Genomic DNA, 27400 nt, shown 5'->3' on the forward strand with positions numbered 1-27400 from the left:
GAAAACTGTCTCCATATGCACCTCCGAGCAGAGTGACTTCCCTTCTGGCTCTAGCTGCTGTTCCTGCTAGGGAATGACTGCTTCCAGCGCCGTGGGCGCCAGTGGATGACTGCAAGTCCTTAACATTTTTACCAATTAGGGCAAGAACCATGCCCAGAGTGCCTGCCTTCCTGCCTGGTGTGAGGGTAGTTTTCCTTCTCCAGAGACCTTTAAAGATGCGTTTTATTGTGCATCTGAAGGGGGGAAAAAATACACACACACAACCTTACTTGACTTTATTCTGCCTACACAAGAGGTTGTATTACAGGCAAGTAGACATTTCTGTGCCTGTGCTGCTCACTGTGCTGATGAAACGCATTTAACCCATTTACCATCTCAGCCATAGAAGGGTTAAGACAGTGCCTGGCCTGCCCCCATGTCCCACTAGTGAGAAGGCAGAACTGGAGTCTGCTGATGGCACAGCCTCTCCTCCGTAAGTGGCCATGGAACCTCCTACATTGTTCTCATTAGAACCTGCAAGTTTATACTGAGTGGATGTTGTAAGACCCTGTCAGCCTATGGATAACAAGTGATTTCATGTATACAGAGACCACACAGGAAAAGCACTTGAATTGGAGGGGGGTGGAGCACGCAAAGTGGACCAGCATGTGCTGGCCTGATCGGGCAGCTGGATGAATCCTTTTAGCTACTGCATGGAGACCAGACCTGAAGAGAGCCTGCGCAGAAGCAGAGGACCACACGGGAGACAGTGATCATCTGGTAAAGTACCAGGACCAGTTATCTAGCTGCTTCCCGACACACCCAAGGAATCCCAAAGGCACCTCAACCGTAATCTGGCCAAACCTGACCTGTGTTCCACAAGTTTGCCCCCTTTCTTTATTCTCTGCATCTGTGAATGACACCATCATCTCTCCAAACTTCCTAGCCAAAAATTCCTTAAGGTGTTAGCGTCTCCCTTAATTCTTACAAAGGTATTAGTGTATAAACTCAAGATATCCAGGGAACATTGTTTTTCTGTGATAGAACATCATGTCTGTTTGGAACCAGCCTCTATTCTACTGGCTTGGTAGTAGGCACTGTCAGTTGATAGATTGCCCATTCTTTCTCCAGGGGCTGCCTACATTCTGGGGGAATGTCTCATCTACACTTACAAGGCGCTGGAGGAAGTGGCCCTTGTTCTTCAATAGCCATCCAAGTGCTCTCTGAGATGTCTCCTGTCTGCTTCCTGCTTGCATGTCTTCTTCAGGTCTGCTGTTTTCCTGCCACCTCTAGGTCACTCCTGGACAGGTAAGAATTATTTTGCGTCAAGCCCCGAGGACACAAGACAGCATGACGCTGTCCAAGGTTCCATCTGCTTCCTAAGTGAACTTCATACACTCTGTAGTATTGTACTTTTGGGGGGCCTTGTCCTGCGGTTCCACCCAGGAGGGAACCGTGGTCCTCCACTGCTGTCACATCTGGAAAACCTATATGGAGGGGTTGCTGTCTCTCTATGCTCAGGTCCCTGAAGACAAACCCACCAATGTCTATGCTTTTATCACACAGGGTCTGCTGGTGGTGATGCCAATGGGCAGCTGGCTTTACCCAAGATCTTTAATCCACAATTTTTACTCTGGATGTCAGTTCTTTCTTCTTTATTAAGTGCATACACAATTACAATTCAGAAGCCAGAAGTGGCTTCCTACTCCCCTGCCATACATACACACTGGGGTTTTTACTGTTTTGGGGTTTGTTTTTGCTGTCATGTTCTTTCACTGAGGAAATAAGCACAAACGGGGCCTCCCCGGTGGCACAGCGGTTGAGCGCTGGGTTGCGAAGCTGCCTGCAACCTCTGCAGCGCCAGTTCAATCCCCGGCTGCTCCCTGGCCACTGAAGGAGGGTCCCACATGGCGCGCAGACCTCTCCTGCCGCCCGCTGCTCCCCTCAGCAGTGTATCTCAGTCCTTCTGCCTGCTCTGCTCCCTGCTCTGGCTCTGGTGAATTCTTTCACCCTCCCGTGCTTCTGACTGTACCCAGTACTTACATAAATAAATAAATCTTTAAAAAAAAAAAAAAAAAAGAAGCACAAACGCTTGGCTGCTTAAAGTGGGCTCTGGAAGGAAAGGAAAGCAACAAAATTAATATTTAAAAAATCTCACTGAACTGTGGTAGAGAATTATTGGGGCTTTTGTGGTGGGCATGGTGTGGTACATACATTTGTAAGAGGTGTGAACCTGTACCTCTAAAATACAGTGTTGTAAATCAGTGTTAATAAGCGTAATATAAAAAGAAAAAATGTGATCTCTAAAAACTTAATGAGTAAGGATATGGAAGAGAAAAATGTTACTAGCTGGGTGATTTTAGATCAGACTGTAAATTACATGCTAATATCCGTTCTATAATACAGACAGTACATTTCACAGGGCTGTTATTCCTCCTCACAGACAGGCAAAATGAAACATTACTCCTTCACTCTGTACTACCTGTCATTCTTCTCTCACAGCATCCATAGGCCTAAATACAGGGTAGTTAAAAAAAAAAAGTCATTACTTTCTTGGATAATGTGTTTAAAATGATGAGTTGTGGGCCTCCCCGGTGGCGCAGCAGTTGAGTGCTGGGTTGCGAAGCTGCCCGCAGCCTCTGCGGCACCGGTTTGATCCCCGGCTGCTCCCAGGCCACCGGAGGAGGGCCCCACATGGCGCGCAGACCTCTCCTGCTGCCCGCTGCTCCCCTCAGCAGTGTACTTTGGTCCTTCTGCCTGCTCTGCTCCCCACTCTGGCTCTGGTGAATTCTCTCACCCTCCCGCACTTCTGACTGTACCCAGTGCATGTATAAACAAAACAAACAAACAAACAAACAAATAAATAAAAACATGCCTCTATAAAAAAAATAAAATAAAAAATGTTTAAAAAATAAAAAAATAAAATAAAATGATGAGTTGCAATAAAAAAAGTCTTACAGTAGTTTATCACATGGAGTAAAGATAAGTTTTATATGTAAAATATGTCAATTTTGGTGAGCTTAAAAAAAGTAAGATAAAACACTGCTGCAGGGTAAACAGCTTCATATTCAGAACCACCAGTGCAAAGGCCCATTCTAATTCCATGACACAGATGGCTCCTTGTTAGCTTTGATTTTAAGCAAAGGAGTTACTATAATACCCAGTAATTCTCAATGAGCAAAGTTTTTATACCAAAAGACTACTTTTTCCTCAAAAAAGTTTATTTTAGAGTGAGGACAGCCACTATTTTTTACATCCTGTGCATTCAAAATTAGTGGTCTTGGTACAGGATACAATCAAATCATGATACACATCAGTGATTTATACCGAGTCACATACTTAATATAAAGGCACGTTTTACTGAATAAAAAAATAAGTGTTAATGTTCTTGAGCTTTTAAATTAGAATTCCATAAAGTGCTTTTCATAAAGTCTCATATATTATAGTAATTAAGTGGATATAATTTTCTTAACAAAGGCACCTAGGAAAAGTATTAGCACATGGCATTCCGTCTTGCCTTTTTAATTTCTTTTTGGTAATTTCAAAGTTTCTTCGACATGTCTTTTCTTCCACTTTGTTTAAATTTTCCTTAACAATTCATCATCTGAATAGGCAGCCCAGTTACAGGTAAGATGAATTCTAACTTGCCACTTTAAAGGTCAAGTTTTTGGCAGTTTTAGGAGTTTAGCAATTTCTCTACTGTACAGACCCACTCAGAGTCCATGGTTTGAGATGGTGTTTTAAATACATGTTTTATCTTCAAGGTTTTCTACTGTTTTCTCAGGATCATCTGGATATAAGTTGATTGTTGTCACAGGTATAACATTCACTTTATCCAACTGGAGAATTCCTCTGAAATACAGAAATTAAAATTAAACATTTCCTCTGTCTATAGTTTGGTAGTAAGGGCTACTTCAAGGTTATAATTAAATACATACCTTGGGGTAAGTGCTAGTGCATCATTTTGTTTAGTTTATAATGGCTATGTAAACTCTGAGTCCAAAGTTCACTTTAATCAAACTAAGTGAGGGAATAGAAAGTTGTAGGACGGAGTTCTTGCTATTGTAGGAAAGGAGAGGAAAGTTAAGCAAATCTCCAAAGCAGAGAATGAGGTCCTATTTTTATGCAAGGTGGGTGGAAAAGTCTCTGAAGCAGTATTGGGCACAGGAATGCAGCCTTTGATTTTTAGACAGTATTTCTCCTTTTGTTATTAAAGTACCTACTTGACCAGAATGGAGATCTTTGAATTGGCTCCTAGTTCCTACATTGCAATATAGATTCTATATTGCAAGTTCCAATCAAAATGCCAACGAGGTTTAACTGTTTATAGAAGTGAGAAGGTGATTCTAAAGTTCACAAGGAAAACTGTAAGAATAGCAGTAACATTTTTTTTTTTTTAAAGATTTATTTTTTATTTATTTATACAAGCACTGGGTATAGTCAGAAGCGCCGGAGGGTGAGAGAATTCACCAGAGCAGGGAGCAGAGCAGGCAGAAGGACCGAAGTACACTGCTGAGGGGAGCAGCGGGCAGCAGGAGAGGTCTGCGCACCATGTGGGACCCTCCTCCGGTGGCCAGGGAGCAGCCAGGGATCGAACCTGCACTGCAGAGGCTGCAGGCAGCTTCGGAACCCAGCGCTCAACCGCTGCGCCACCGGGGAGGCCCAATAGCAGTAACATTTTAAAAGAAGCTTTAACTAGCCATCAAAGTTTTTATTAAAATATAGTGATTAAAACTGTGGTACTGACACAGGACAAAAAGATCAGTTGAAGGAATCCAGGAAGACTAAGATATATGGGAATTTATAATGCGTAACATTCCAAGTCAATGGATGAATTACTGGTGGAACAGTGGCCTCTCTGGGAAACAAAATCAGAACTCTAGCTAAAAGTATCACCAAAAGTGATAGTTAAAAAAAAAAAAAGCTTGAAGAAAACACTTATTTAATTTTAAGATGGGAAATATCTACTTGAGAAAAATTTAAAACTCTAGAAGCCATAAGGGTAGCACATAAATTGTTGTGACTGCAAACTTAAAACTTTTATATCTATGGGATACAATGAGCAAGAGCCAGAGAAATCATAGTCTGGGACCATATATATATATATATATATATATATATATATATATATATATATATATATAACGCAGTATATATAATGTATGTGTGTATAACAAAGGAGTGCCCCACATTCATGATTACATGAGGCAATAACACAGAAAAATGAACAAAAGCTATTAATAGGCAGGTCACAAGAGAAATACATCCAGCTAATGTTTAAAAACATGCTAGACTTAGGTAAACCTAGAGTCACAAAGAGGCCATTAAGAAGAAAATGCAAATTAAAATGAATTATGTATTTGTCTACAGTAGCAAAAACAACAACAAAAGATTATCATTAGATTGTAGATATGCTAATTACATATACCCACTGACACAGTAATTTCACTTTTAGGAATCTATTCTACATAAATATACATGTGCATAGAGCTAAGTGTACATTTAAGAATATATACTGAGCATTATTGGAAATAACATGAAGTTGGAAGTTACCTAAATGTCTAATAGAGGAGTGACTATCTTACGACGTATCCATGCTAGCAGCCACAGAGGAGTAAATGAAACCCATATATGTACTGACAGAAAGATATTCCCAAGCTGCACTGAGACCCCTGGGGTGGCACAGCAGACTCACAGAGACACCACAGAATATTTTCAAGTCTTTTTGTGTAATACTAGCTTGAGGGTAGTTCTCAGCTTCAACATCAGATTGCAGAATATACACTATATACTGCAGATTGCTTTCAATGAAGTCACTATGTTCGCAAAAGTGGTTTTTGGGCAAATACTGTGATAAAAGCAAATGCTGTGCAAGAACTAGTGTTGAACAGAAAATGAAGTTGGACATGTCTAATCTGATTCCAAATATGAGTATTTCATAGTGCCCCATTTCATTACACCCCATTGTAAGTTGAGAATTACATACTTCTGTTCTTCTAGTCTGTAAGGGCATCAAGAAGAAATGACTGATACACTAAGAGTGCTATGATCCAAGAAGTTTAGGAACTTCTGTCTTAAGAAATAAAGCAATTTGGGGGAGAGTTAAGCATCTAGGTTGACAGACAATTATAGTTATCCAGTAGACATTTACATCAATACACAAAATTTGGATAAGATGTATGTACAACTGGGAAGGACAATTCCAGGGGCTATGGGTACAAAAATTGTAGATTAGGAAAGTGAAGAGGTAATTTCACTTAAGTGCTCTTACACATCTGTACTGATAGAATCTCTTAGCATCAGAAAATATCCTTGGCGCAATTACCATTGATAAAACATATCACAAATTTGGTTTTTAATTTTACATTGTATCTTTTCCCATGGATGAAACTATGACAAAACACTGGTAAAAGAATAAAAAAAAAAAGTACAACATTGCGCCATGCAGGTTTGACTTCCTGACAAAGGACAAAAGGAAGAAACTATTTAAAGTTATGGAATTTTGATTATCACAAAGAAGTGGGAAATGCAAATTCTTCAGGAGAAACTCAAACTAAAAGGTGGAATGAACATTAATATTTATTCTGCAGGTGTTTTACTTGCATTATGACTGACTATTAACAAGCCTTGAAAAGGTACATTAATTAAATGTTACACAGCAGCTTCAAAGATCTCACAAAAGGCAACTGGAAAAGCAACTGCTCAAACTGAGCCTTTTTCTGTAAATCCTTTGGTTTTGCCAATACAATACAGGATAACTTAGCTAAGCCAAAAACTATGCTCATCTCATTCTATTGAGATTTACTTCTGTTAAGACAACTGAAATGACTAGTTGCTTAACTTGTGAAAACACTAACAATAAATTCATTTTTTAATTTATAAAATAATTTATAGTTAAAAAAAGAGTCAAGTGTGGAAGTCCTCTCTGCACTTATGACTGCTGACTTGCCCAGAAGTTCTCTGTGCATTTATGTAATACACACGTGCTACTTTTGTTTTACCTAAATGGGATCATACTGTGATAAAACTTCTTTCCCCACAGCTAACAGATTTTGGACTTTTTTCCCATCTCCAAATGCCTACTTTTTTTATAAGCTGCCCAGTGTCCCACATAACGTTATGTATCATTATTCAGTTAACCCCACACTGAAAAATAGTTCAGAGGTTTCCTGTTTTGCTTATTCTGTTACAAGCAATATGTTAGTGTTCTAATATTAACGTCATTTTAAATTGATAATAATGAAGTCCTCTTATTTTATTGACTCTTATACACATTTCATTTTCATCATAAATATGTTTTCTTTCTCTAGTTGACTTTAACTTCTCAGACAGTAGAGTCTGTCTTAGTTACCTTTGCATCCCCCAGCAAGTGTCTTTATCATCATAAGTATCCCATAAATGTTTTCAATTTTGCTAAAGTTGGGCAATGGGCTAGGGAAAAAAGGAGACATATTCTTTCTCCTGCCTTACTAATTTTTATGTTTTATATAGTAAATACAACTCATTTTTTAATTATTAAAAATACTAATGTTTTCAAAGACAAGAAACACTTACTTGTATTCACAAATAGGGAAAAGCACCTTTAGGATGGTTATGACCAGAGATGCTCCTATAACTCCAACCACCATGACGTTCAAAAACATGAAGAACACTGGGAACACACCGCTCCAGAATCTACACAGGTCTCTCCTGAGCTGCTCCATCCACTGACACATCACCTAAAGCAGAGTTCTGATCAGATATGCAAGTCTCATTTGCTCTCTAAGGAACTCTAAGCATCTGTCCTAGTTTTGGGGAAATGATACTTAGATCACGGTAGAGGCTATACAGGTGTCCACATGTGCCAAAATGTTTCTTAACTGCATATGTTCAATGTTTGTGCTTGCATGTTTTATTTTAAAATGTACCTTGATAACATTATTTTCAATTTAAAAAATTAGTCTGACAGTAACAGGCACAAAAATGATACCTTTACAGTAATATTTGCTTAATTAAATGTCAAATGAAAATAATTGCTTGTTGACAAGAGGTTAGGCTAATCCACTTTATTTATTATTTTAAAGATTTATTTATTTATTTATACAAGCACTGGGTAGAGTCAGAAGCGCGGGAGGGTGAGAGAATTCACCAGAGCAAGAGCGGGGAACAGAACAGGCAGACCGATGAAATACACTGCTGAGGGGAGCAGTGGGCACGGCAGGAGAAGTCTGCCTGCCATGTGGGACCGTCGCCGATGGCTGGTGATTGAACAGGCACTGTGGAGGCTGTGAGCAGCTTCGCAGCCCAGCGCTCAACCACTGCGCCACCAGGGGAGGCCCATAAACCACTTTATAAAAATGAACCAGAAGCGTTTTCCTCTGGTTGGAGGAAAGGAGGAGGAGACCAGGAGGCTACAGTTCAGGCAGCAGAAAGTGACCTGGCCTTCTAAAATAACCAAAACCAACCTTTGGTGAGAGTGTCTTCAAAGAATAATCTCTTAAATCCTTTAAGGCTAATAATAGACCTTGCTTATTTAAATGGAAATTATCTGAAGGCCTATGAGTGGCCTAGTAGTATATACACAGATATCAGGGTACTCTCTGAACTCTGAATGCCTTCCCAGTCAGCAGTATAATGTTACTAGTGATACATGAGAATCCCCTAGGTACCAACACATATTTATATTTGTACCCAGCTTATTTAATCTTTGCAACACCCTCATGAAATAAGCACTACAGTGTCCCATGGTACAAATAACGAAACTGAGGTTAGAGAGGCTAGGAACTTGCCTAAGATCATACAATAAATATGTGGCAAAAGCAAGGTTTAAATTGAGCTTCTCACTCCAGAAAATGTACTGTTAACCAGAGTGCTGGGTCACGACAAGATCCTGAGGATTCCATGCCCTAAACAAATGAAGATCAGTGCCTTGATAATCACTATCTTATTAGGAAAAGAAACTTTTAAAGGAAAATAGGAATACCTAAAAATATCCCATGACAGCCGTGATAAGTCCATTATTAACAATGTTCCAAATGCTAATCATCATGGTTCTACTTCATTTTAAATGCAGTATTTTTCTTTACAGCTATAAATGCTTATAAAAATAATCCCAGATAGTGGACTTACCTTATATGAAGATGGAGGCTCTGCTCTGAGAGGAGTTTCAGGTAGTTTGCCAGGTAAAGCATCTTCATCTATGGTGGTTTCCACGTTCCTGACAAGATACTGGCTGGTGGTCTGCAGTGAACTGACACTTTCTACAGGGAAGGAAGAGCCAAGTCACCAATATGCGGATGAAGACCCCTACGGTAGGCTTAAATGCTAGATAAGTAAGGTAATGCCAGTTACAGGACTGTAAGAGTATTTGTTTTACCATGAGAGGGAAAAAAATCGATTTTCACTGATTTATGTACCAGAAAGGAACGAAAAGCTTAAGACAGCTCTAGGGGAACTAGAGCAGTTCTGATTTTGTCACATAGAAAATCAAATTTTTAAAAATTCTCTTTCAGTGGAAAAAACAAATATTTGTCCCTCTAAAAGAACCTAAATGAATAATATTATTTACCTGGTAAAGATTACCCATAGTAAAAATAGATAATTATAGCAAAGTGTTGCTACACAGTCAGCACTTACCGCATTCTATTAAGACTCAAGAGATTCCTGAATGGGCATATAAAGTAATACAGCTTATAAATCATTATTGAAAAAGCCCACTTCCAAACATATTAACTGTGATTTAAAAACTATCAACTAAAGAAATTATTTCCTTAATAAATAATCTTTTAAATTACCCTTTTTGGAGAGGTTAGGAAGGGTAAATAAAATGTCATTGTCTCGGGAAATTGAGTACAGCATGCTTTCTTCCAAAGGCAGTGTGTAGTTTGAACGTCTGAGCATTCCCTGGTTCTTAACTAAAATGTCAATTTCAGTAACATCATTTTGTTGAGCCTATGGAAAAAAAAAAAGCAATTACTCTTTAATTTAAATAACAGCATAATCCCGTAAGAATGTAAGACTGATCCCTGTTACTGAAACCTGGCCTATTTACCCAATTACTCTTTATTATCACCACCACCTGCGGCCACTTTTAGGCACTTAACTTGCAAGTTTAATCATATTCCTGTGTACCCTAGCACTCACTATTACAAGCTTGCTCTTAGTTCCATTTCATTTAGAGAGGAAATGGTTACAGAGCTTTGAATCAAATTCAGTCTCTTTGTTTACATGCTCTATTTCATGATATTCATATTTTAAAGTGATATAAACATGTATGAATATGATCAGTTTTTTAAAAATTAGAAATCAAATACTAGACAAGTAAATGCTAAAACAAAAACATTCTAAATGACTGGATATGTAAGCAACATTAGGGTAACCTACCTTTCTTATCAAGTCAGCAGTAAATAATAACACATGGGTATACCTAGTACAAATCTTTACAATTCTCAATTAATAAGAATACTGTCTTACTTGTTTTCCATCAATCTCTACTATCTCTTCTTGAATGACAATTCGTTTCAAACTGGAACCAGGAAACTCATGAACTAAAATTCTTATACTAACAATTCCAAAATATTCTTTTTCCTCCAACTTTTCCAGATTTTCATTCTTCACTATAAAAAAAAAAAGGTAATGACAACTTTGAACAAAAACACCACCCAGTCTGTTACAGAACTTGGTTACTTTGATGACATTTACATGGAATAAGACAATTGTACACCAATTTCTTTAGCTTTCTTCATCTCTAACCTCAATGTTTCAGATTTATGTAAACAAAGACAATCTGACAAATCATTACATGGCTTATATCATCTGAAAATGGGAAAATGCTTGATGAGCTTTAGATTTGTTGAAACCCCAAGTACCAACATCCTTCCTGCTCCTTGGCACAGGCTGTCAATAAGGAGGCAACGCGCCATCACTATTTGCAAAGCAGGCCAGAAGGCACAGTCAATCCCATGATTCAGCAAAGTAAGCATATCCACCCGTGTTTCATTCACTCACAAAATGCTGCCCAAGCAGTAAGGACACTTTTTTTCTCAATCCTTTCGCAAAAAGGTGACTTGTTACTGTCATAGAGGGCAGGAAGGGACTAGTGGAAAGCCTGTAACTACTCTACTAATGGACAATAGAAAGGATTAGCTGTTGGCCATGATCCTCTTTTAGAACCAACACACACACACACACACAGTGGCAGTTGCAGCTGGTTTACAGAACCAATGGCTACTTTGTTAGGGCAGAAAGTGCCACAGAAAAAGATAAATCAACATATATCAGGAGGAGCCATTTTTGTCCCCTCAAATGTTATCTGAGAGTTATTTGCCAAAAGAGAATCCAGCTATGTAAATTGAATCTGTGCCTGTATAGGGCTATCCCTTTTATCTAGAATGCTTTCTACTGTTCTCTCTTCCCAACAAACTCCTCTTGCATAGTTCTAGTTACTATATCCCTACAATGGTGTTTAGATGTCTTTTTTTTTTTTCCCTAACACTAACTTCTTCGCAGTGTAGTTCTTAAGAGTATAAACCTGTCTCTTCCAATAGGCTGACTTCCTTGGCAGTATGTGTTGAGTTTATTATTCTATTATTATTAGGCAATAATTCCATCCAGAATTATAACTTTACCATCACAAATTATCAATAACGTCCAAACACCTGGTTTAGTGGTTCCAAATCCTAACTATACATTGATCAACTGGGGGCATAGTACAGATGCCAGAGCCTCACTCCGTTCTTAATAAATTATAATCATTAACATTTTTAATTTTTGAAACAATGACAGACCTTTTTATTGAGATCCAAGTAACTTAACCTTTTTAGCTCAAACTGAGTCTTCACAAAACTGTTCCCCCTTAACTTCCCTGTTTCTGTTAAGAAGACCACTCTCCTCCATGCTACCAACTGTTTGACTTTGTCATCCTCATCCTCTGTATTCAGTCAGGTACTTCCTTTAGGCCACTCCAGCTCCCAAGTAGCTCTTATATTTGCCTTTCCATCTTCTGTTTCAATCTAGTTCCTTATCCGCTTAGTAATGCAGTAGTTACCTAATACTCTACCTTTCTTTAATCCTCCCCCTCAACCCATTCGCACCACAGCGCCATGCTAGCCTCACTGTAACACAGCCCCGACCACTCTCCTCTTGTGCTCATACCTTCTGCTGCCTCCCCATGACTTCTCTGAAAATTCTCAGAAAGGGCCTTCTCTGCCAGCTGCTGGTGGGGGACTTACTGCTCCTCTCTCTCTAGTCTGTCTCATACCCCCAAGCTCCATGGCTCCTAACTGTGAGCCTTCCCCTCTTGTGGTCCACTTAGTTTTCTTTGTCTGTTACCCAGCAGTCTCGACTCCTCGGGAAGGCTCCTGGGTGACTATCTCTATGTCCAAAGGCCCATGCCCTACAGCATGAGAGAGCCCACAGAACATGCAGCTGTATACATACACGGACGTGGTGACCTCAGTCCCTCCATCTGGTATCCCCACTGCAGAGTAAAATTAAATTACAAACAACAAAAGCCCTTCGTATTGACTTCCCCTGTGGTGAGGCATCCAATGACCCGGGCCTCTTAATCCTCATGCACTTGTAACACCTTCCCTCTGAGTGTCTGCTGGACCTAATGACTTGTTTCTAAGAAAGAAGACAGCATTTGCTTTATTGTGCCTCACTATGCAGCACTGCACAGATAGTACAGTTTTTTATGAACTGGAGGTTTCAGTAACCCTGTCTCAGGCAAATTTATCATCGCCATTTCCCCAACAGCACTTGTTCACTTTGTGTCTGTGTCACATTTAGTTAAAGGTAGTTGCAGTGTTTTTCAGACATAATGCTATGCACATTTAATATACTACAGTACAGAATAAATGTAGCTTTTATACGTACTGGGAAACCAAGAAATGTACGTGACTCACTTTATTGTGGTGGTCTAGAACCAAACCTAAAATACTGCCAAGCTGTGCTTATACAGCAAAAGTGATGGACTATCTCTTCTACAATTATAAAAGTCTGTGACTTCTGTCTTGCTAGTCACTCTCTGTCTTCTGGTAGCCTCTCTTGTTCTCCTGCTCATACAGCCAGCTGCCATGTTGTGAGATGCTCTATGAGGTTCTGGTAGCAAAGACCTCAGCTAGCATCTCATGGGGAACTGAGGCCTCAATGGATTGAGTTCACAAGGAACCAAATCCTGTCAACAACCACAAGAGTGAGCTAGGAATCACATCTTTCACAGTTGAGCCCAAGATAACTGTATCCTTTCAAGAGATCCAGAGCCAAAGGACCCAGCTAAGCTAGTCAGATTCTCAACCTATGGAAATCTATAGAATACTGTCATAGTAAGTTATGGGCTAAACTGTTATAGAGCACCAAGTAACACACCTACCAAAGAAGAAAGTTTCTTAAATGAATTAAGGAAAGAATACTTTTGCTGTTGTTGTATTTAATGTTTTTGAAAGTTCTTGTAACTGATAAGATGGGCATTTACTTCAGTTATCAAACAAACAAACAAACTTAATGCAACAACTGGGATGACTATAAAGATAATTATAATAAATAGAGCAGCCGGAATACTCTCCCAAATTCCTAATGAATACATTATCCAAGGAATTATTACTTAAACCAGTGATAGCACTTCTTTTCCTAGTTATGATGGATTGTTGAGTAGTAGCCCAGCCCTCTCACTGAGAACCATTCACCGAGAACTACTACAAAAGATATATGAAATAAATACATACATATACTCAACCCACATCTGTCGAAAAGGATCAGTGAGCTAAAAAGAACAGCCAGTACCCCGCAAGGCATTTGTCAATTTCCACGTTGAACAGAGAAGCTGGCAAGTTAAATAGAAGACAATGATTAAGAGGCAGGGAAGCTAAACAGAACTTTGAGGAGTCTCATGCAATGGGAATAAAATAAAGTTTAAGGCCACAAAGATATCCAGACCTTTATAACAAGATTCTAGAAAGAAGACAAGCATAGAAATAAGTCAACATGCAGTAATAGGCAAAAAAAGGGAGGAAAAAAAGAACACAGAAATGGTAGGACATAATAGGAAGCAATTAAAATGGAAGATTTAAATCTAAATATAGTAGATATTACATTAAGTTAGTAAGTTATAATTCCAATTAAAAGACAGATTGACAGACTCAAAGAAACAAACAAATATAAGCTGCTTTATAACTGATCCACCTTTATTATAAGGATCCAGAAAGACTGAAAGAAAATGGAAAGTTACACCAACCACCTCTTTCCCCATTCCTTGCCATAAAAGCAGTGATTTTAAGTAATCTAGATATAGCTGATTTTAAAGTAAAGAACAACAGTGAAATAATGGATATATTGTAATGATAAAAGAACCAATCTGCCAAGAAGATGTAACAGTTCTAAATCTGTATGGATTGAGTAATATTGTGTCAAAATATATAAGCAGGAATTAACAAAACTGAAAGAAGAGACAAATCTAAATAATGGAGATTATGCATATTCTTACACTGATATCACCCTACCAGAAATGCAGTTATCTCTGCCAAGCTCACAAAAGAAAAAATGTGAATATGCCAGGAATAATCAATGTAAAGTAGAAATAGATTCTAAACAGTGTTACTGTATACTCAAGTAATGATGTATATCATTATCTGAAATGGAAGTGAATAGCATCAAAGAAGTATGTCTTACTTAGTATTAAAAACAGAACAATTATGGAAATAATTTAGTAGTACTCACCTATCAAAGTCTGACAGCTTATTCGGGTTACACCACTATTTACAGGGAAGTCATTTACATATACCTGTCCACTCTCATAGGTTATGTTAAGAACAACCTTAAAATAAAGCAGCATATACATTAATTCCAGTGGTTTATCAATGATGACAAACTCTTCATGTCAAAACACATTATCTGACTTAGGTGTATAAGCAAAAATAAAATAGGCTGTATAATACTTAGCTAAGTGAAATATTAAAAACATAACCAAAAGGAGACAAACCTGTAATTTTGTTATCTCCCCATCATCTTTCAGGGTAGTTACATTAATTCTAAAGCCATCCTGTAAAATAAATATTATGTAAATTGGATAGGTATGCTTTTCACGAATTGAGAATAACTCAGTTCTTTTTCCCTAATTTAAATTTATTGTAAAGTCACTTATAACAACATTAAAAGAATATTTTTAAAACCATTTTAATTTTTTTATACCCTTATTAAAAATTTCTATTTTTCATACTCTATATGCCTTTTCCACTTAGTTATGAAAATATCATATATATGAGCTATAATATGCAAATGTGGAGTTTAAAATGAAAGATTAACACACATGTATATCTACAACCTAGATGGAAAACTGAAAGTATCACCTGCACCTTAGAAACCTGCTGATACCACCGAAAGAATTCCTATATTGTCTTCTGTGTTCTCACTTTTTGAAATAGTCTTATATTTAACAACAATTTGTGTCTCTGTAAACAATACAGTATTTAATTTTTTGTTTCTGTACTTTATATAAGTGGGGAATAACACTGTGTAGTCTTCTGGAACTTGTTTCCTTAGTTTAAAATTATTGACATAGGCAGCTGTACATATTTATTTACAGTGCTGTGTAATTTCCCATCATGTGATTTTTTTTTTTTTCCCCCCTAGTAACCATGGACATTTTAATTGTTTCTGACTTTCTTATTGTAGTAAGCAAAGTTGCTTTAACTCTTCAGGAGAGTTTGGCTTACACATAACAAATTATATTTCCTGTGCTCAGTGGTGAATATTTAAAACAGTGCTTCTTGGGCGTCCCTGGTGGCACAAAGGGTTAAGATGCAACCTACGAAGCTGACTGAAGCCACTGCAGCATGAGTTTGATCCCCAGCCAGGGAGCAACTCACATGGCTCAGCATGTGACTCGCCTGCTGCTCCTGACTCGCCTGCTGCTCCCCTCAGCAGTGTATTTCACTCAATTTGCCTGTTCTGTTCCCCTCTGTCTCTGCTGAAACCTCTCACCCCCCGCACCTCTGGCCTGTACCTCCGTTCTTATATGCATAAATAAATAAATCTTTAAAAATAAATAAAACCGTGCTTCTTTATAGAAAATAAGGCATTAATAAACCTAAATGCAGTCCCTTAACATTTTGGTCAATGACAGAGAGCATGTGACATTGTGTCCCCTGGTGTCTGGACATGTATGTGCAGTGCACAGTTTAGTGCCTCTAAAAACATGTTTCAAAGCAGTCTACTCCAATACCAGTCATAAGTCTGTATTATGGAATAGTTTTTGAGAAGTGTGGTTTTAGTGTTCTTGCCATTGTGTGAACTTAATAGAGGATAATTACACAAACCTTGAAGGCATAGTGTAACCACACATCTAGGCTAGATGGCAGAGCCTACTACGACCACTGTCACATGCTCTTTGTCATCAACCAAAACGTTATGGGACAGCATTTAAGTTTATTAATGCCAGGTTTTCTATAAAGAAGCATTGTTTCAAATATTCACCACTGAGTACAGGAAATATAATTTGTTATGTGTAAGCCAAACTCTCCTGAATTTATTCACAGACAGATACTGTTATGTTAGATTAAAAAAAAATACTCCTCACCAATAGTTTTTCCTCAGGGTATTAACTTTGAAAATAGGAAAATTAATCACAAACATCAAAATAATATACAGGTGTGTTTCTTGGCACCATGACTATCCCCAATACTTTATTTTTCCAACAAATGAGCAACAATGAGCCACAAAATGATTTTTTGAGGTTGTTGATTGTACTCATGCAACAGGATTCTATGCAAGGCCCATATTATACATTTAGGCCCATTTCCCAACTGCCATAGAAGCCAAGGAAGCTTTCTGACTAGTGATTCCTTAGAAATGGCCTGGCTGTCTTCAAGCCCACTCTAATCTAGTTATGTGAAGGCTAGGGCCAATATACTCATCTCTATAACACACCAACATTCAACAAGCTGTCAAATTGGTAGCTGTAACTCTTTTATGTCCAAATTCCAGTTAGAAGTTCCTCTTTTCCAAGTTTGGGATCTATCAACTGTGGACTATTGTAACTCTGGAATGATAGTGCTCTATGAAATATGAAACATTTGCAGCTTCTGCCTTTCATTGGTGTATATATTCTATATTGCTAGTAAGTAGTTTACTGCACTTACATCTGCCACTCGCCTAGTAGAACGGGTCTGTAAAAGACAAGTAATAGGCACTAGCACACTGTATTTTCCAGAGAACCAAATTCAATTAAATTCTTTTGTTCCTCCTGAATGATTTCATTTCAGAAGAGACTTATTGCTTCCTGACCTGAAGTTCTGAGAGCCAGGTCACATGTTATGAAAACCTCTGGCTGAACTGGAAGTTCAAGCTTTTGAAGTAGGGTAATGTATACTTAGAAAGTGGGTGGTGGAACTGAAGATTCTTCCCACCCATTTTCAATTCTTCCACTAATTCCTTCATTCATACGATACCCTTCTGGGACACCAAGGCTTCCTAAGGAGAAAGGGAATAGATACCTGGCTTAAAAGAAATGAATATCTCTGAGGGAAATACAGGAAATGAGTATTTACATATATAAAAAATAAGTGTCCTCTGAATGCCTCTTTGATGGCTGAGATACTTTAATATTCAAAGAATGTACTATAATTTTTTTTTTTACTATCTGTGTAACCTCAATATTTCACAACTGCCCATGTAAACATAACATGTAATATTATTTCATAACTGCCCATGTGAACATAACATGCAATATTATTTCACAACTGCCCATGTAAACATATAAAATGCTTATAATCCAATAAATCTGATTCCCTGGGGGGCTATGGGGAGAATATTCCTGACTCCAACCAGTTTTCTTATACTTAATGTAAGAAATTAATGGATACAAGATGAAAAGAATAGCAGGTATGTCATAAAGCAAGTTTAGTGGATGTTAACAGTAGTCTGTTTGCACTATGCAATATGGTAGCCACTAACCACCTGTGACTATTTACACTTAATTAAAATTAAATAAGATTTTAGGGCTCCCTGGTGGTACAAGGAATTAAGATGCAGCACTACGAAGCTATCCACTGCCAGAGCAGCACAAGTTCGATCACTGGCCAAGGAGGTGACCCACATGGTGCAACAGACCCCTTCTGTCTCACCCACTGCTCCCCTCAACAGTGTATTTTAGTCAATTCACCTGTTCTGTTCCCCACTCTGTCTCTGATGAATCCTCTCACATACCCCTGCACTTCTGGCCTGTACCCCAGCTCTTGTATGCATAAATAAGTCTTTAAAAAAAAAAAAGATTTTAAAAGCTAGTTCCCCAGCCACACTGGTCACTCAATACTGACAGTTGTCTAGCAGCCATTGTGATGAACTACACCATCACTGCACAAAGCTCCACCGGACAGCACTTATCTAATATGAATGACCACTGTAAAATTCTTTCCAGTGTTTTGCACATTTGGAAATTTTCACAGTAAAACACTGAAAAAAATTTTGATCAAGTAGATTCAGCTTCTCATATACACATTTTCAAAGAGTGAGATTTCTTCTAGCTGCTCACCGTTCATTTTAGAAATTCTGTGAAATTCTGAGTTTAGCTCTGAACTCTCCAAAAGTGAAATGAAGGCTTAAGAAGGGACTGAACTGATGAACTCACTAAGAGCCCACAACGTGGTACATTTTCAGCTTGCAGTAAAAATGCATTTTTTTCAGATTATAGAGACACATTGTCTTCTGGGTTCATAAGTGATTATGATGATTCTTTAAAATTTGGAAAAAGGGGAAAACCATGTCAGCATTTTCAGAATTTTAGAAATTATTTTAGTTGTACTTGGTCTCGTGGTGTTTTCCATCACATTCATGTTTCTGACCAGTGGTAAACCGTGGTCCACATATGTCAGATGTTAAGTGGTTCTTTGGGCTTGCCAGGTTGTGGCTTCTTGGAATGTTCCAGTAGAACTGAAACTGAGATATGCTCACCATTTTTGTGAGTATAGTGTGAGTATACCCAGGGAGTATAGTGTCATAACTCTAAAACATTAAAAGTAGAAGGATTTTCCACTATATCTCAACTTAAAAAAAAAAAAAAGTTAAAAAGTGACATTTATGGTGCCAGGTACCTTGACTTTAGAGTATTTAAGTCCTGATTGGTAAGGAGCTTTTCATTCTGGGAAAAGTCGCATTTTAACATCTCCAAACTTTTCCCTACGTACATTCAGCTAGTGAAAGGCAAATGCTGGTTTTGGTTAGTACGTCCCCGGCAGAGACGGCTAAGAACCAGTCACAGTTAGCAGAAGCCCCCGGAGGACCCGCTGAAACTCCGGGAGGCGTCCCCACCCCGGGGCTTCTGGCGTGCGCATTTCTGCTGCGGTCTCGGCGGACTCTGGCGCGGCAGTTGCCACCGCGCCGAGGCCCCCGTGTTCGAGCCCCGTCCTGGGCCGTCCGGTGGGAGCGGGCCTCGGCCTCTCCTCCCGCCCGACCCAGGGCCGGCGGAGGGCGAGGAGCCGGCAGGTGGCCAGGGAGCGCTGTCGCTCGCTCACTTGTTGAGCAACTTCCACATTTCCCGAGCGCAGAAACCGCGCCGGGCCCGCCGCCCGCTCGGCCCGGGAGGCGCCAAGAGCGGGGCCGCCCCGCGGGGACGCGAGCCCGGCCCGCCGGAGCGCCTGGCCCCGCGGCCGGACCGCGTCACAAGCCCTCGCGCCCCTCGGCCTCTGCACGGCCCCGCCCCGGCCGCCCGCATTCTGGGGTGCTCGCCCCACGCCTCCCCGGAGGACCCCGGCCCGGGCCGGCTCGGAGGGGGGAGGCCCCGCGCAGCGCGGTCCCGGGCTCCGGCCGGGCGCCCCGGGGGTCCCCGCGCAGGGGGGGCCGAGCCGCGCGCGCCCCGCCGTACCTGTAGGGCTCGGGGCGGCAGCGGCCGCGGCTCGGCGGGGCCCGCCACTGCCAGACCCCCGGCGGCCGGCAGCGACGCGAGCAGGAGCAGCCGGAGCGCCAGCGGCGCCCGCGGACGGCCCTCCATCTTGGACAGGCCGGGGCGGCGGGCGGCGCGGAGACCAGGGCCGGCCCGGCCGGGGGGGCGGGGCGGGGCCGGGGGCGGGGCCGGGGGCGGGGACGTCGAGCCCCGCCCCGGAAGTGGCCGACCCTCGGCCGCGGCGGGGAGACCAGGGGAGGCGCCGGGCGCGCTGCTCCCTGCGTGGAGGGGCGGGGCTCGGTCGGAGGCCGAGGGGTTCGCTTTCCCTTGCAGAGGATTTTCCCACCTGAAGGAGTGCAAACGTTTTCGCGGCTGTTGTTTTAATTAGTCTGTCCTGTACATGCACAGAGCTATGTCTGTCTGTATTTCCCTTTGTCTAGAAAGGGAAAGTAATGGTAAAGTATCAGACTACTATTACCTATATTAAAAATGAAATATAACACGTTTAATAACACGTATTAAATCTGCAGTTCTCACTATTGGCCGCACATGGGGATTGCCTGGAAAGTTTTTAAAATTACGGATTCTAGAGTCTCCCGGGGCATCCGAGTTTCCAATTTAATGAGTGTGGGCTGTGGCTCCGGCAGCAGTAGTTTTTAGAAGTTCCCCAAGCGAATCATCATGCCAAAGTTGAGAATCCACTACGCGTTAAATGTTTTAACATTCAGTGGGTCGGGGGAGGTGATTTGGGAACAACACTCTTAACTGGAAGCCAGTCTATCTGTACCCTCAAGTTCATTCTACTCAGTTTCTTTTTTTTTTTCTATTTATTTATTTATGCATACAAGAGCTGGGGTACAGTCTAGAGATGTGGGGGTGAGAGGATTCACCCGAGACAGAGTTGGGCACACAACAGGCAGATTGACAGATATACACTGCTGAGGGGAGCAGCGGGCGAGTCAGGACCATGTGGGTTGCTCCCTGGCTGGCCGGGGATCGAACTCGTGCTGCAGAGGCTGCGGATTGCTTCATAGTGAGGTGCTTAACCCCTTGCGCCACCAGGGAGGCCCTCTACTCAGTTTCTTAATCTACAAAATGGAGATATAATTCTTTCCCCTTTCAGATTTTCTCAAAAAATTTTTTTCCTGCCCCCTTTGTCTTCTCTACACTGGGTGCAGGTCTCTTGCTATGTCTCCTTGTCCACTGGAAGCGGATGCTTGCACCAAGTTCCTCTCACTCTCTCCTTGGTCTGGAGCAACTCTTAGCCGCTGCCTAAGTCGCTGTTTGCCTTGGTGCTGAAACTTTCAGAGGCACTTACACAAGAAGCCTCTGCCACTGTTTTTGCTGTATGCAACCGTGAATGTCACGGAATTTCCTGTTAAAATTTCTCATCATTTGAAAAAGACTATATTTACCACAGCTGTGATGAGTGACAAAAATTTTTTTTTTAAAGATATATTTATTTATTTATACACGCACTGGATACAGTCAGGAGCGCGGGAGGGTGAGAGAATTCACCAGGGCCAGAGCAGGGAACAGAACAGGCAGACTGACAAAATACACTGCTGAGGGGAGCAGTGGGCGTGGCAGGAGAGGTCTGTGCGCCATGTGGGACCCTCACAGGCAGCCAGGGATCGAACCGGTGGTGCAGAGGCTGTGGACAGCTTTGCAGTCCAGTGCTCAACCGTTGCACCACCAGGGGAGGCCCACAACAAAATTTTAAATAAACCTTGGTGCAGGATTCCACTCATCTTTGGAACTCAGCTTGATATACTCAGTCTATAATCTATAAAACAAGAGTTATTTAGCAAATAAACCCATCAGTGTTAAGATGGTGTGAACTTCAATGTTGTTTTGAATACACTCATGTCAACTGCATCTTTTTAAGCATGATCCCAAAGAGTTTAAGTGCATATAGGAACTTAATCTATTTCCAAGCACATTAGATGCATTATGTTCCTTGAAGATATTCTTGTACAAGATATTTGAAAAATTTTCATACCAAAGAGAACAAAATATATAAAATGTATTTAAAAATACATCTCTAGGGGCCTCCCTGGTGGCGCAGCGGTTGAGTGCTGGGTTGCAAAGCTGCCTGCAGCCTCTGCAGTGCCGGTTCGATCCCCGGCTGCCAGGCAAGGGTCCCACATGGCATGACAGACCTCTCCTGCCACGCCCACTGCTCCCCTCAGCGGTGTATTTCCGTCAGTCTGCCTGTTCTGTTTCCCATTCTGGCTCTGGTGAATTCTCTCACCCTCCTGTGCTTCTGACTGTACCCAGTGCTCGTATTAATAAATCAATCTAAAAAAAATCTTTTCATGGGAATAGCAAATGTAATTTGAGTGTTTACTACTTGCCAAGCACTTGACTACATTCTTAATAAAAAAAAAAAATACATCTCTAGTCTCATACCAAAATACTACTCTGACTCCAGATTTAATATATTTTCTTTTTCAGCAACTGATTTCATTTTCAACATTTTAACAATCAAAACTCGAATTCCTCTTTTTATACAATTCAAAAGCTGGCGTGACACAAAAGGGAAATCTGGGACAAAATCTGTATCTGTTTCTAATTGCTAGGAGTGAGTCATTGCATGTCTATCTACTTCATTAATTTCCAGAGTCAACTACATACTTTTTTGGACCCAAAATGTGTTTATTGGGATGGCTTCGAATTCATCTTGATTCAGGGTGCTTTTACTGTTGTTTCTGTCTAAAGGAGTTTCATTTGTAAACCTTGCTTTTCCTCTATAGACTGGCACAGGACAGTGAAGCAGTCAACACACAATGTTACCATTTGTGCTATGGTGATGATTTTATAGCATCCTGGACATTTCACATCCTTCAAATAGGAACTGGGCTCAGCACCAGGTGCTTCTTGTGTTTCCTGTTCTCTCCTCAAGAGGGATGAAGGAGATGCTTTCAGAGAGGCATGTTCTCATGGGGAGGTCATCATTGCTAGAAAAGGTAAACTACATTTTTAAATTTCCTGTGACAAAAGAGCAAGGAAAAAGACATCCCCAAATATTACCTTATTTTTCTTCTAAGTTATTTTAAAAGATTTTACTATAACTTTCTTGTCCGTGCACTAAGAAAAGAATTTCATTCCACCTGTGATGATGAGTCATGTTTCTGGTATGATGGACATCTAGTCATAGAAATATCATTGCTGTACCAGCTAACATTTACTTTGTTAAAGGCTTTTTAACCTTTAATGTGTATTTAACCCTCACAACAACATACCAATTTATGATCCCATTTTTTAAAAGATTATTTATGCATACAAGAGCTGGGGTATAGGCCAGAGGTATGGGGGTGGGGTGAGAGGATTCACCAGAGACAGAATGGGGAGTAGAACAGGCAGGTTGACTGAAATACACTGCTGAGAGGAGCAGCGGGCAAGATAGGAGGGGACTGCTACGCCATATAGTTAGCTCCCTGGCCACGGATTGAACTCATGCTGCAGTGGCTGCTCATAGCTTCATAATGCTGCAACTTAACCCCTTGCGCCGTCAGGGAGTCCTTATGATCCCATTTTTTAAAAACACAAATTAGAGATTTATAGAGTTTAAGCTATTTTCCCGAGTAACAAGAAAGTAAGTTACAGGCCACGTTTTTTACCCTGACATTTTGAATTACTACACTCTACTGGTTTATAGAAAAAGCTTTTAAATTTTTTTCCGATTCTGTTTATTGAGCTAAAGTTGGTTTCCATCATTGTATTTGTTTTAGGAATTGTAGATTCAAACTCCTGCAAATATATTTTCACACCAAGCCCACCACCAAAACTCCAGTAATCCTCTGTCCCCAATTCCCATCCTGTTTCCTCCCCTTCTGGTTGCCTCAGTTTTGCAGTCAGATATTATGGGTTTGTTATTAATTTTATCTGATGCTTTGTTTGTTTCTCTATATTCCACATAAAGTGAAATCATCCAGTATTTGTTTCTCCTTCTGACTTATTTTACTTAGCATAATCCCCTCCAGTTCTATTTTGTCACTAGTGGCAAGAGTTCATCCTTTTTTTTATATACACCACATTTTTCTGATACACTCATCTGTCCTTGGGCACTTAGGTTGTTTCCATAACATTACTATTGTAAATAGTGCTGCAGTGAACATAGGAGCGCACATATCCCTTCAAATTAGTTTTTTGCATTCTTTGAGTAGATATGTAGGAGTGGAGTTACTGGGTCATACGGTAGATCTGTTTTCAGTATTTTTTATTTATTTATTTATTTATTTATTTTCTTTTTAAATTTATTTATTTATGCATACAAGAACAGAGGTAAAGGCCAGAGGTTGGGGTGTGAGAGGACTCACCAGAGACAGAGTGGGGAACAGAACAGGCAGACCGACCGAAACAAACTGCTGAGGGGAGCTGTGAGTGAGACAGGAGAGGTCCGCTGTGTCATGTGGGCAGCTCCCTGGCCGGGCATCGAACTTGTGCTGCAGTGGCTGCAGATTGCTTCATAGGCTGCATCTTATCCCCTTGTGCTACCAGGGAAGCCCCAACTACTTTCTCAAGTTCATCCAACATTTTTTTTTTTTTTTTTGGGCCAGGAACTGTGTACTTAATTGATGGTATAGGGCAAGGTAGAGCTCTTTTTTTTTTTTTTAAAGATTTATTTTTATTTATTTATACAAGCACTGGGTACAGTCAGAAGCGCAGAAGGGTGAGAGAATTCACCAGAGCCAGAGTGGGGAGCAGAGCAGGCAGAAGGACCGAGGTGCACTGCTGAGGGGAGCAGCGGGTGGCAGGAGAGGTCTGCGCGCCATGTGGGACCCTCCTCTGGAGGCCATGGAGTAGCCGGGGATCGAACTGCAGAGGCTGCGGGCCGCTTCGCAACCCAGCGGTCTACCGCTGCGCCACAGGGAGGCCCCAAGGTAGAGCTCTTAAGCCCATCCTTTTCTCTAGGGGATCTGGAATGGAACTAAAACAAAGTTAGAATATATTCAGCATGTCAGATGAGAGGGGAAAGGATTCTTCAGCAATGAACGCCAAGAGAATTCACCAGAGCCAGAGCGGGGAGCAGAGCAGGCAGAAGGACCGAAGTACACTGCTGAGGGGAGCAGCGGGCGGCAGGAGAGGTCTGCATGCCATGTGGGACCCTCCTCTGGTGGCCGGGGAGCAGCCAGGGATCGAACCGCCGCTGCAGAGGCTGCAGGGAGCTTCACAACCCAGCGTTCAACCGCTGCGCCACCGGGGAGGCCCTGTTTTCAGTATTTTGAGAAACCTCCACACTGTCTTTCCATTAGGGACTACAGCAGTCTATATACCCACCAACATTGTACAAGGGTTACTTTTCCCTTTGCCAACATTTGTTGTTTCTTGCATTTTGATATGGGCCATTTTCATAGGTATGAGATGGCATCTCATGGTGGTTTTGATTCGCATTTCCTTAATGATAAAAGATGATGAGCATTTTTTCATCTGCCTATTGGCCATCTGTATGTCTTTGGAGAGTCTACTAAGCTTTTCTGCCCATTTTTTGGTTAGGTTAATAGTTTTCTTTTTGTTGAGTTCTATGAGTTCTTTATATATTTTGGATATTAGTCTTTTGTCAGATGTATGATGTGCATATCTTTTCTTCCATTCAGTAGGGTGTCTTTTTTGTTTACTTTCACTGTGCAGAAGCTTTTTAGTTTGATGTAACCCTATTTGTTTATATTTGCTTTTGTTTCTTTGCCATTGATATCTCTGAAGCCAATGTTATGGAGTGATTTACCTTTTTTTTTTTTTCTTCAAAATATCTTAGAGTTTTAGGTCCTATATCCATCTTTTTTTCTTAAAAAAAGATTTTTAATTTTTATTTATTTATACAAGCACTGGGTACAGTCAGAAGCGCGGGAGGGTGAGAGAATTCACCAGAGCCAGAACGGGGAGCAGAGCAGGCAGACTGAAGTACACTGCTGAGGGGAGCAGCGGGCGGCAGGAGAGTTCTGCGCGCCATGTGGGACCCTCCGGTGGCCAGGATTGAACTGGCGCTGCAGAGGCTGCGAGCAGCTTCGCAACCCAGTGCTCAACTTCTGCGCCACCGGGGAGGCCCCCTATATCCATTTTTAATTCATTTTGAGTTAATTTTTGTATAAGGTGTGAGGTGGTGATCTAATTTTATTCTTTTGCATGTGTCCATAGATATGTGGGTTTATTCTGGACTCTTAATTTTTTTTAAAGATTAATTTATTTATGCATATAAGAGCTGGAGTGTAAGTCAGAAGTGCAAGAGGGTGAGAAGATTCACCAGAGACAGTGGTGAGCAGGAACAGGTGGATCTACCAAAATACACTGCTGAAGGGAGCAGCGAGAAGGACAGGAGAGGTCTGCTGTGCTGTGTAAGTTAGCTCCCTGGCAGGAGATCAAACTTGTCCGGTAGTGGCTGCCAATAGCTTTATAGGGTTGAGGCTTAACACCTTGTGCTACCAGGGAGTCCCTGGACTCTTAATTCTTTTTCACTGGTCTGTGTCTGTTTTTGTTCCAATGTGTACTGGTATTGTTTTGACTATTGTTTGAATACTGTTTTGATTATTACAGCTTTGTAGTTTAAAATCTGCGAGTGTGATACTGCTGACACTCCTTTTTGTTAGGGTTGTTTTAGCTATTTCGGGTCTTTTGTGGCTCCATATGCATTTCAATAGTCTGTTCTGTTTCTCTGAAGAATGCCATTGGAACTTCGATAGGGATTCACTGAATCTGTATGTTGTTTTGGGTAGAGTGGCCATTTTAACAATGTTAACTCTTCAAAGAAATAAGATTATTTGGGACAACTATTGCAAGGAGAAATAAATAGAGATAGAAATCATTTTGAGAACTTATTTAGGGATGATTTCATATTCAGTAACCCAGATGAGTAGGTGTTTTTTTGTAGTAAGGTCCTATTTTCATTTGTCTTTGAGCTCTTAATCCCCTTTTAGAATGGAAGAGGCCTCCATGTGGTAGTAGAAGCAGAATGCAGTATGTCTTTCCTCTGACTTCAGTGGGTTTCCAGCATTTGGGTACAGATTTTCTTCTTCTGAGTTGTTACTTTATTTGATTCACTAGGATATTGGCATATAGCTTGCTCATCTTCTACTTCATTACGTGCAAAAAATAATGGGCATCATATAGATTATATAATGCCGAAAGAATATGTCCATGTGTTAACTTTATTTTCTGCATTCTTGATGCTCTGATGCCTGGATGACCCTGGAGACTGCCCCTTCCAGGGCTAGCTAATTCCTAGAGATAGTAAAATTCATTAGGCAGAGTACCTTTCATATGCAAACCCACCACTCCAGACCCTATACTTCCAATCACCACTTCTGTCAGGTTCTTAAACTCCAAGAAGCAAGTCCTCTTTCTAATGATCCCAAAGCTAGGTACAAAGACAAACAGAGGTAGTACACTGTGATTATTCAGAACAGCTAATTCTATGCCTAACCTACCTTGTGTTGCCTTCTGCACAGAAACAACAATAAAGACTCGTTTCTATGCTTTCCCTTCCCTCCTTCTGCCTCCAGAACCTGGTACTGTCCTGTGTGGTCCTTTTTCACCGTGATGTGACCTCCCCCCCCCAAAAAAAGGTGGGTA

The 27400-nt window shown here is 40.8% G+C and overlaps 1 protein-coding gene across 1 annotated transcript; it reads right to left on the bottom strand.

The window, feature by feature from the left end:
* Positions 1 to 3719: 3719 nt before the first annotated feature.
* Positions 3720 to 19939, bottom strand: GINM1 (glycosylated integral membrane protein 1; the record flags this gene model as incomplete). The annotated part of the gene is made up of 8 exons (XM_084227883.1): positions 3720 to 3831; positions 7534 to 7697; positions 9088 to 9218; positions 9753 to 9909; positions 10432 to 10574; positions 14674 to 14770; positions 14936 to 14995; positions 19814 to 19939. 8 exons carry the CDS (start codon positions 19937 to 19939, stop codon positions 3720 to 3722), a joined length of 990 nt encoding a protein of 329 aa, XP_084084009.1.
* Between the last annotated feature and the right edge of the window lie 7461 nt (positions 19940 to 27400).

The sequence above is a fragment of the Talpa europaea genome, assembly GCF_964194135.1.
Source record: "Talpa europaea genome assembly, chromosome: 2".
NCBI lineage: Eukaryota > Metazoa > Chordata > Mammalia > Eulipotyphla > Talpidae > Talpa > Talpa europaea.